Source organism: Gastrolobium bilobum, unplaced genomic scaffold, assembly GCF_033153095.1.
Source record: "Gastrolobium bilobum isolate Gb01-03AN ecotype WA unplaced genomic scaffold, APGP_CSIRO_Gbil_v1 utg11238, whole genome shotgun sequence".
NCBI classification, from domain to species: Eukaryota; Viridiplantae; Streptophyta; class Magnoliopsida; order Fabales; family Fabaceae; genus Gastrolobium; species Gastrolobium bilobum.
Window position 1 is genome coordinate 31,082 of NW_026895823.1, and position 11,397 is coordinate 42,478.

General features: G+C 36.3%; 1 protein-coding gene across 1 annotated transcript; it reads right to left on the minus strand.

The window, feature by feature from the left end:
* Positions 1 to 2,713: 2,713 nt before the first annotated feature.
* Positions 2,714 to 9,207, minus strand: LOC133296221 (putative disease resistance protein RGA3). Its single transcript, XM_061495171.1, has 3 exons — positions 8,883 to 9,207; positions 8,372 to 8,694; positions 2,714 to 2,884 (listed from the first exon to the last, which is right to left on the minus strand). Exons 1-3 carry the CDS (start codon positions 9,205 to 9,207, stop codon positions 2,714 to 2,716), a joined length of 819 nt encoding a protein of 272 aa, XP_061351155.1.
* Positions 9,208 to 11,397: the final 2,190 nt, after the last annotated feature.

Below are 11,397 nucleotides of genomic sequence, written 5' to 3' on the forward strand. Positions count from 1 at the left end.
TTTTTTAAAAAAAAAATTGTTTTAAGTAAAAACGGTCAAAACGGTAAAAAATTTACGTTTTTACCGTTTTTACATGGCGTTTTTACCAGCTTTTACTAAGGAAAGTTTTTACTTGCGTTTTAACACACACCACACTAGTAAAATCGTAAAAACGTAAGTTTTTACGTTTTTACACTAGTTTTTGACAACAATGCTTATGACCCTTATTGTAGGAGTTGAATTTTGTTATTTGAAAATTAGAAATTGAGAATCGGAGGATTACTCTTTTGAAAAATTCCAACTTTATGTTTAGTCACTTTTATATGCGCTTTTGGCATCATTTGGTATCAAAGCACTAGGTTGCCTTCAACAAATGGCTGAACAAAATCGTGGAGGTCGACGACAACGGAGTCACGAGGGTAGGGAACGTGGATTCGTTCCTGAAGAATATAGACAACTACGTCAGATTGACCCGCGAGATATAGAAAATGAAGAGCTCGGAAGGCAGATCCAGGATTTGAAGCAACAACTTGAGCAAGCGCTGGATAAGAAAATCCAAGTTTTGAAGTGACTATGTGTGCGGGGACATAGAAAGAGAATTCAAGATTTGGAGCGACGACTCGTGCGGGTATGCATGAAAATTCAAATTTTGAAGCAAACTCTTGTGGAGGTGCAGAGCATAAAAATTCAATGTTTTGAGCGGCAACTTGCGTGGACAAAGTTTGGCATTCAATTCGAAGAAGAAATGGAATTAGATGATGCATCTGATGACGAAGAAGAAGACGTCAATCCCTTCGTAATTCTAAACCAGGGACAAAATTGGGAAGTACGACCTGGAAATCAGTCCACTTTTCAAGATATCGAGATGCAAATCAGCATTCTTGACTTTGAAGTCTATGATCATAATCCAGTTTGTGATGATGATTCGATCTATGATGATAATCCAATTTATGATGATTATCCGATTGTTGATAATTATCCCTTTTATGATGATTTTCCATCTTATGATGAAGATTCAGTTAATGATGATAATCAAGTCTATAATAAATCTGATGGAGAATAAGATTATGAAGATCTAATAGAGGAAGATTTATCATTTGAGTTTTTGTTTAAAGAAATTGAGATTAGTGAAGATAAACGAGATTCGAGGATGAATCTTTTCCTAGCTGGGGAGAATGATGCACTTACAGTTGGCCCATTGCACATGGCCCAACCATTGATTCAAGAAGCTCGTAGTCAACTAGAGTTGTGACCAAATAAGTATGACCCACTTGTTGAAAACGACAATGATTTGAAATATAACAAATTACAATCGAATTCAAGTCCCAATAAAGCAGCATATGTGATTGTGATTTGTTTGGGAAGAAAAGGAAAGCAACATATTTGGAGTGATTTGAGATTAAAGATTTGGGATGTATTTTGAATTATTTATTTGTAATTTTTTATTTTTTTTAGATGTTAATTATTGTTATATTTATTTTAGGAAGTTTTATTATTTTTAGAATTTTAGATTTTGAATTTTGAATCAATTTGTAATTAGTCTGTAAAAGGGTGCTTATGGCCCTTATTGTAGGAATTGAATTTTGTTATTTGAAAATTAGAAATTGAGAACCGGAGGGTTACTCTTTGGTAAAATCCCAACTTTTTGTTTTGTCACTTTTCTATGCGCTTTCGGCATGATACCATTAAATGATGCCGAAAGCGCATAGAAAAGTGGCTAAACAAAAAGTTAGGATTTCATAAAAGAGTAACCCTTCGGTTCTCAATTTCTATTTCTCAAATGACAAAATTCAACTCCTAGAATAAGGGTCATAAGCACCCTTTTATAGACTAATTACAAATTGATTCAAAATTCTAAATCTAAAATTCTAAAAATAATAAAACTTCCTAAAATAAATATAACAGTAATTAACATCCAAAAATAAATAAAAAATTTACAAATAAATAATTCAAAATACATCCCAAATCTTTAATCTCAAATCACTCCAAATATGTTGTTTTCCTTTTCTTCCCAAACAAATCACAATCACATCTGCTGCTTTATTGGGACTTGGATTCGATTGTAATTTGTTAAATTTCAAACCATTGCCTCTTTCAACAATTTGGTTATACTTATTGGGCCACAATTCTAATTTACTACGAGCTTCTTTAATCAATAGTTGGGCCATGTACAATGGTCCAACTATAAATGCATCATTCTCCCCCACTAGGAAAAGATTCGTCCTCGAATCTTGTTTATCTTCATTAATCTCAATTTTTTTAGACAAAAACTCAAATGATAAATCTTCCTCTATTAGATCTTCATAATTTGATTCTCCATCAGATTTATTATAGACTGGATTATCATCATAAACTGAATTTTCATCATAAGATAGATAATCATCATAAATGGGATAATTATCAACAATCGAATAATCATCATAAATTGGATTATCATCATATATTGGATCATCATCACAAACTGGATTATGATCATAGACTTCAAAGTCAGGAATACTGATTTGCATCTTGATATATTGAAAGGTGGACTGATTTCCACGTCGTACTTCTCAATTCTGTCCCTGGTTAAGAATCCCCGAGGGATTGACGTCCTCTTCTTCGTCATCAGATGCGTCATCTAATTTCATTCTTTCTTCGGATTGAATGCTCAACTTTGTCCACGCAAGTCGTCGCTCCAAATATTGAATTTTCATGCTCTGCACCTCCACAAGAGTTTGCTTCAAAATTTGAATTTTCATGCATACTCGCACGAGTCGTCGCTCCAAATCTTGAATTCTCTTTCTATGTGCCCCACATATAGTTTCTCCAAAACTTGGATTTTCTTGTCCAACGCTTGCTCAATTTGTCGCTTCAAATCTTGAATCCGCCTTCCGAGCTCTTCATTTTTTATATCTTGCTGGTCAATCTGACGCAATTGTCCATATTCTTCAGGAACGAATCCACGTTCCCTACCCTCGCGACTCCGTCATCGTTGACCTCCACGATTCTGTTCAGCCATTGGTTGAAGGCAACCTAGTACTATGATACCAAATGATGCCGAAAGCGCATAGAAAAGTGGCTAAACAGAAAGATAGGATTTCATAAAAGAGTAACCCTTCGATTCTCAATTTCTATTTCTCAAATAATAAAATTCAACTCCTAGAATAAGGGTGCACCCTTTTATAGACTAATTACAAATTGATTCAAAATTCTAAATCTAAAATTATAAAAATAATAAAACTTTCTAAAATAAATATAATAGTAATTAACATATACAAATAGGGATAGGATATTGTGACACCCAAGTTATGTTACATCCATGTGACACCCAGTCAATCTCACCGTTAGATCGCTTATGTTGATCCAATGGTTATATTTATTTTCATCTTTGTATGGTCATGATTTCCCAAATTTAATGTTTTATATTTATTTCTACCTTTGTATGGTTATGATTTCCCATATTTAATGCTTTCACTTTAAATTTGGGAAATCATGATCATACAAATATGGAAATAAATATAACCGTTGGATCAACATAAGCGATCTAACGGTGAGATTGACTGGGTGTCACATGGGTGTAACATAACTTGGGTGTCACAATATCCTATCCCATAAAAATAAATAAAAAATTACAAATAAAAAATTCAAAATACACCTCAAATCTTTAATCTCAAATCACTCTAAATATGTTGCTTTTCTTTTCTTCTCAATCAAATCACAATCACATCTGCTGCTTTATTGGAACTTAGATTCGATTGTAATTTGTTATATTTCAAATCATTGCCTCTTTCAACAATTGGGTCATATTTATTGAGCCACAATTCTAATTGACTACGAGCTTCTTTAATCAATGATTGGGTTGTACAATGGACCAAATGTAACTGCATCAATACTCCTTCAACTTGTTCCATTTGTCTTGATCTTCATTCCACGAGTCGTCAAGAACAAGTAAATATCTTTTTGTTGTAAATAATATTGATTATTTAGTTTTTATTTAGTCATTTATTGTTGTATTGGGCCAAGCCCTTTGTTGTATTGGGCCAAGCCCATTAGGTTAAAAGTAGGTCAAATATTCTCTATAAATAGAGAACCCTTTGTACACATTATTTACAATTCTATAATATATTAGAATACCCTTTTTCAAGTTGGTATCAGAGCTCTCGATATGAGGGCTTTGCTTCCGCACATATTATCTTCTTTTTTAACAAAACCCTAATTTCTTTGCCTCTTGCCGCCATCAGCCGCCACCGGAAAATTTTTCCGGGGACCTTTTGGACCAAGGGGACCATTGTTGACCTTATTTTTCCTCCGATCTATCATTCTATGCATTGTTCCTCCGCCACAAACGTCCGAAACACCTCCGACCGCCTCAAATCAGATCTGTCTTCACTGTTTGGACCACTTTCCGGTGACTTTTCAACCGCGACCACCCACATACAGGTGCGCGCTCACTAGACGACCACACCAGAAAAATCTCAGCCGGCGAAGCCCATCCACGCGCTCTCACGCGCCGCCCCTTTCCCGGCGAGTGAATCCCATGCGCAGCTCCTTTCTCCGGCGCGTGGAGGCGCGTACAGCCGTGTTTTTGGACCGGACCACCACCATTCTTCTCGTCTTCTTGTCTTCTGTCTGGATCTGTAATTATTTTTCTGATCAGAGGTCATTTGATATTTTGTTTGGTTGATTTTATCGCTGGTTGTTAACTTTTTTTGTTAAAGAATGGCCGAGCGTGATAGTTCTTCGATCTTATCTGGTAAGAGCACACGTTCTATATCTCTTCTTGCTTCTTCCACTGATTTTAAAACCTCATCGATTTCGGATTCTGGTGCAACTGATCATATGGCTTGTCGTACTGAGTTGTTTTGTTCTTATTATCCTACTGTTGGTAGTCATACTATATCCGTAGCTGATGGATCCCATAAATCAGTTATTGGTTCTGGTAACATTCAAATTCAACCTTCCTTGTTTCTTAAAAATGTTCTTTATGTTCCTCAGCTTTCTACTAATCTTATCTCCACTCAAAAACTTACAACTGATTTGAATTGTTCTATCACATTTTTCCTTCTCATTGTCTTATTCAGGATCTTACCACGAAGAAGACAATTGGAGTTGCTAATGAACAGGATGGGTTGTATCATCTCCTTCCAGACCATGCTAGCAAAAATTAGTTATTAATGACACGTCATCCTTCTACTGCAGAGTCTATGATTTGGCTCCATCACAAGCGTCTGAGGCATCCACCATTTAGTCTTTTGAAGTCTATGTTCCCCTCTCTGTTTCTCAATAAGTCGGTTGAGACCTTACATTGTGATGTTTGTGAATTTGCAAAACACCATCGAGTGTCATTTCCTTCTAGCACTATTAAAAGCAGGGAACCTTTTTCTCTTATCCATTCTGATGTTTGGGGCCCTTCTAAAGTGCACAGTGTTTCAGGTGCAAGGTGGTTTGTTTCTTTTATTGACGATTGTACTCGGATAACATGGATATACTTGATGAAAGACAAGTCTGAAGTACCAGAGATATTTATTCGGTTTCATCACATGGTTGAGACTCAGTTTCGTAAGGGTATTAAAAGACTCAGATCTGATAATGGTACTGAGTACGTCAATCGACGCCTGTCACAATTCATTTCAGACAGAGGTATGATTCATGAGCTCACATGTGTTGATACCCCTCAACAAAACGGGGTTGCTGAAAGGAAAAATCGTCATCTTCTTGAAGTTGCTAGAGCACTACTTTTTCAGACATCTGTTCCTAGTTCTTATTGGGGAGAAGCAGTATTAGCTGCAACTTTTTTGATCAACCGTTTACCTTCACGGGTCCTTAACAATATCAGTCCTATTCATTCCATGACTTCCTTCTTTCCTTTTGTTCCCATATTGCAGAGCCTTCCACCAAGAGTGTTTGGATGTGTTGCCTTTGTCCATGTTCATAAACAACATCGGAGTAAGTTGGATCCTAGGGCTCTTAAGTGTGTCTTCCTTGGTTATAACCCTTATAAAAAAGGGTACAAGTGTTATCATCCACCAAATCGGAAATTTTTTGTTTCTATGGATGTCACCTTTCAAGAATCTGAATCTTATTTCCTGGGTCCTCATCGTCAGGGGGAGAATAGTTCTTCAGAAGACTCGTCCCCTTCCTTCTTTGAGTCTGGATCAATCTTCTCTCTTCCTAGTGTGTCTGCTCCTGGTGTGTCAGAACCTTCAAATACACCTGAGATACAACCCATACTGTCTCACCAGCAACCTCAATCGTCTGAACCACTGGTAAGTCCTGAATCTCCTATTTCTTCTGAGTCTCCTGAATCTCCTGTTTCTGATTCTAATATTATTTCCTCCTCTCATGATTTGTCTATTTCTTCTGATATCTCTAATGACTTACCCATTGCTTCTACTTCTGATGACTTACCTATTGCTCTTAGAAAAGGAAAAAGATCTTGTCACAAGAAAACTTGTTCCTCCTGTCCCTCTTGTACTCAATACCCTATCTCCCACTTGGTTTCCTCTGCTAATCTTTCTGTGCAGCACAAGAGCTTTGTTTCAGCACTAGATTCTATTACAATCCCAAAATCAGTACATGAAGCCTTGAAAGATAGGAATTGGGCTCAAGCCATGCAAGAGGAGATGAATGCTTTGGAGAAAAATAAAACATGGGAGGTTATTGATAGACCCAACGGAAAGAAAGCAGTAGGGTGCAGATGGGTTTATGCCCTGAAATATAATTCTGATGGCACTCTTGAGAGATATAAGGCTCGATTAGTGGCCAAAGGTTACACTCAAACCTATGGCATTGATTATGAAGAAACCTTTGCTCCAGTTGCAAAGATGAATACAGTGAGAATCTTGTTATCCCTTGCTGCCCATTACAATTGGGATATAAATCAATTTGATGTGAAAAATACTTTCCTCAATGGTGAGTTAGAAGAAGAAGTCTACATGGAAATCCCGCCTGGTTTTGATGCTGTGAAGGGGGAAAATAAAGTTTGTAGATTAAAAAAGGCCTTGTATGGATTGAAGCAGTCACCTCGTGCTTGGTTTGGAAGATTTACTAAGGTTATGATGACCTTAGGATACAGACAGAGCCAAGGATATCACACTCTTTTCTTCAAGCACTCCCAAAATGGGAAGCTTACTGTGCTCCTTGTATATGTTGATGATATTATTATCACAGGTGATGATTTTGTGGAGAGACAGATTCTGCAAACACAGCTTGCCTCTGAGTTTGAAATCAAAGACCTTGGGAAACTGAGATATTTCCTAGGGATAGAAGTAGCTCATTCAAGCAAAGGAATTTTTATCAGCCAGAGGAAATATGTTCTTGATCTTCTCAAAGAAGCAGGAAAGCTCGGGTGTAAACCCTCTAATACTCCTATTGAGCAGAATCACAAGATGGGCTATGAAGAAGAGAGTCCTCCAGTTGATAAAGGACAATATCAACGGCTAGTTGGGAAATTGATATATCTGGCCTATACTAGACCAGACCTAGCTTATGCTGTTAGTGTTGTCAGTCAGTTTATGCATGATCCAAAGGAAAAACACATGCAGGCAGTAGAGAGAATTCTTCAGTATCTTAAAGGTACTCCTGGTAAAGGATTGTTATTCCGACGTGATGGCAATCTATCTTTAGAAGTCTACACAGATGCTGATTATGCTGGATCCGTGACTGACCGTCGTTCTACCACTGGTTATTGCATGTTTCTTTGCGGTAACTTGGTGACATGGAGAAGTAAGAAACAAGATGTGGTTGCCAGATCAAGTGCAGAAGCTGAATTTCGAGCTATGGCTCAAGGCATTTGTGAGTTACTGTGGCTGAAAACTGTACTTGATGATCTCAAAATAAAATGTGAGGGACCTATGAAGCTGCTATGTGATAATAAGTCCGCTATTTGTATAGCTCATAATCCAGTTCAACATGATCGGACTAAACATATTGAGGTCGACCGCCATTTCATCAAAGAGAAACTTGATAGCGGGTTGATTACCACTCCATACATTCCCACTAGGCGTCAATTAGTTGATCTATTAACAAAGGGGCTTCCTTCAGACAGATTTCAAGAACTTACTAGCAAGCGGAATGATAAATATCTATTCCTCAGCTTGAGGGGGAGTGTTGTAAATAATATTGATTATTTAGTTTTTATTTAGTCATTTATTGTTGTATTGGGCCAAGCCCTTTGTTGTATTGGGCCAAGCCCATTAGGTTAAAAGTAGGTCAAATATTCTCTATAAATAGAGAACCCTTTGTACACATTATTTACAATTCTATAATATATTAGAATACCCTTTTTCAAGTCTTTTGCTTGAACTTTTTTTTGTATTGCTTCTAAAGTACCGAGATTGGGGTTTTGTCCTGTGAAAGATTCTGTGATGGATTCTAGAATTCTCTTCATACTGAAATCATCGGAAACACTAACCCAAATTCTCAAGTCAAAATGTGTCGCAACCCTTTCATCATTGAATACATGTTGAACAAGAGTTGTTTTTCCAAGTCCACCCATACCAACAATAGGATAGATTGAGAGACCTTCAGTGTTAGTGGCATGGCTGAGAAGAAACTCCACAATCAGCTTTATGTCTTGGTCTCTTCCGTATAATTTGGGTTCTGTGGTGACAGAGATAGTTTGGCGCCGTTCTTCAACTTGGGGTCGGTTTTGGGTCTCAACAATTCTGGCAGCACGAAATTCAAACAAGCGCCTTTCTTCATTAATATCATTAAATTTTGGGAAAACATTTTCTCCTTTTTAAAGGAGAAAATTTTTCTCATGTTAATGACCCATAGCATAGGTGGGTCCCACAAAATAGTGGAAAGAGAAAAAAATTTAAGGTGGGACCCACTTATGCTTTGAGTCACTAACATTGAGAAAAAATTTCTCCGGAGAAAATGTTTTCCCTTAAATTTTTTGGTGATCTCTTCCATCCTTTTACCAACATCTATACGAAACAGAATGTTTCTAGGGTGGAAACGCGATATTTGTCCTTCAAAATGCAGTCGGTTGGACTGTATTGAACAATGGTCCAATATGTCATCGAGAACATGAGCAGCATCAGTGAGCTTCTGCAGCCAAGCCTTAACGGCATGGCCATGGCTTGTCATTCCCATTTCCTCAGCATCTTGGAGGATGGCGTTGATTACAGTGAGATATCCAGTTAGCTTTTGGATCTGTCCCTCAACACCCGTGAAGGTAGCAAGCTGATCCTGCCCAAAAGATTTTAAGTTATCAATCACAAATTCAAGCAAGGAATCAGCCATTTTCATATCTGAGAAATAGCACAAATGAAAGGGTGTTAGATGGTTTTGAACTGGGAATAAGATGATTGATTGATGCCTCTACCGAATCAAGTAATAAATATTACATTACAAAGCAGGAATATGGGCGCAAGACTTCGAGTCAACTATGAACCATAATTATTATAAAGGGCCTTTTGACCAATATAATTCGAAATTGCTAATGTTTGACTAATATAATTCTATGACAATACTATTGGCCATAGTAATACATGGCAACGCGCTATGTCAGAAGCCGATTTCATACGCGGTAATTTCCCAAACGATTATGAAAACGTTCCTAAACATAACGTCTTTCATTTGCAAAGAACACGTTAGGCATGCAGACACGTTACTGTTCACACTTAAAAATGTCACACATACAAACGTTTTCATGAATGCATGTTGGAAACGGTAGTTAACCAGACGTGTTCCTATTCGACTGAAAAAATGTCAGACCAAAATGACAGTGCATTGACACGTTCAGACTGGAAAAGGTGACGTGTGGAAAATGGTAGGAGCAGTAACAGGTTCAGTCTCCCATGCACCTGAAAACGATATTATTGTTTATAATTTTTATTATTCAATTCGTTCAATGTTAAAAATATCCTTATTATATAAAATTTTACAATATCTTTAATAAATAACATACTAACCTACAAATGAAATGTAAACATATCCATAATTAAAAAAAAAATCTTAAAATAATATAGAGTAAATACCATTTTTGATCCCTAACAAAAAACACGGTCCCCACTTTAGTCCTTTACAAAAATATATTAGTCAGTTAGTCCCTAACAAATTCAAGGTGGACCCATTTTAGTCCTTTTGAGGGACTAATATGGGTCTTTTTTGAATTTGTGAGAAACCACGATTTCAACTAAATGGGTCCATTTTGAATTTGTTAGGGACTAACTGACTAATTTATTTTTGTAAGGGACAAAGTGGTGACCGTGTTTTTTGTTAGAGACTAAAAAGGGTATTTACTCAATAATATATAAATTTAACATAAATAATATTTCATTTATAAAATAATGAAATAATAGGGTTTATAAAATAATATAAGAATTTGTGACCATGAACAAAATATATCATTTTTAAAATATTCTTTCGGAAACGAAAGACGTTCTTAAGTGTACAGTAACGCATATGCATGCCTAACATGTTCTTTGCAAATGAAAGACGTTATGTTTAGGAACGTTTTCATAATTGTTTGGGATACTACTGCGTATCAAATCGGCTTCTGACAAGGCGTGTTGCCATGCATTACTATGGCCAATAGTATTGTCATAGAATTATATTGGTCAAACATTAGCAATTTCGAATTATATTGGTCAAAAGGCCTACAAGTGGCCATAAATAGACAGAAGTGGCCTCAAAAAATTCCTTGTCAAATAAGAGTATCTTGGGAAGGAAAAAATCTAGCGTACTACCCATGTATATACAACAAAGAAACAAGAGCACGCCATATCACTTGTTTTTATACCAGAGAAAAAAAATACTTTTATATTTATATTATCTATCACTGAGAGTATATAGTTATGGGAGGTTATGTTGCTGTCATATATTTTGTATTTTGAATTTAATGTAATAAGAGTTGATTGTGTTTTTTATTTAATAGGAGCTGAAAGGTATCAGAGAAAAAGGAAGAAGATAAGATGAAAGAAAGAAAGTGTGTATTGTATTGAAAAAGGAAAATTACATTGTGTTTAACTGAGTTAACACTAAAGCTATTTATACAGATTACTCACACATATTGAGCAACTAATAACTAACTTAACTGTCATAACAATAAAGCTAAATAAGTGGAAGTCTGTTATATTATTTAACAGACTCAGTAACTATTCTTTCATTCCCCCGCGAACTCAGCATCGAAGGAATGGAGAGGGTGAGTTTGTCTCTGAAATCCAAAAAATGTGAGCTAGAAATGGCTTTGGTTAATCCATCTGCAAGCTGATTTGCAGAAGGAATATGACTCACAATAATAGAGCCGCTGAGTATCTTCTCTCGAACAAAGTATAAGTCAAGTTCAAAGTGCTTCGTGCGTGAATGAAAAAGGGGATTTGCTGTAAGTAGAACAGCACTGAGATTATCACAGAAAATTCGAGGTGTAGTCAAGTGAGTAATTCTGAGTTCTGACATCAAGGATTTTATCCAAGTTAGTTCAGCTACAGT

Excerpts from the sequence above, each read along its gene's own strand:
- LOC133296221 (XM_061495171.1), bottom strand. The coding sequence starts at position 9,207 with ATGGCTGATTCCTTGCTTGAATTTGTGATTGATAACTTAAAATCTTTT. Across the intron at positions 8,695-8,882 it reads TCTGTTTCGTATAGATGTTG|GAGAAAATGTTTTCCCAAAA; the intron begins GTAAAAGGATGG and ends TCCTTTAAAAAG. Across the intron at positions 2,885-8,371 it reads ATTTTGACTTGAGAATTTGG|ATTGACCAGCAAGATATAAA; the intron begins GTTAGTGTTTCC and ends CAATTGCGTCAG.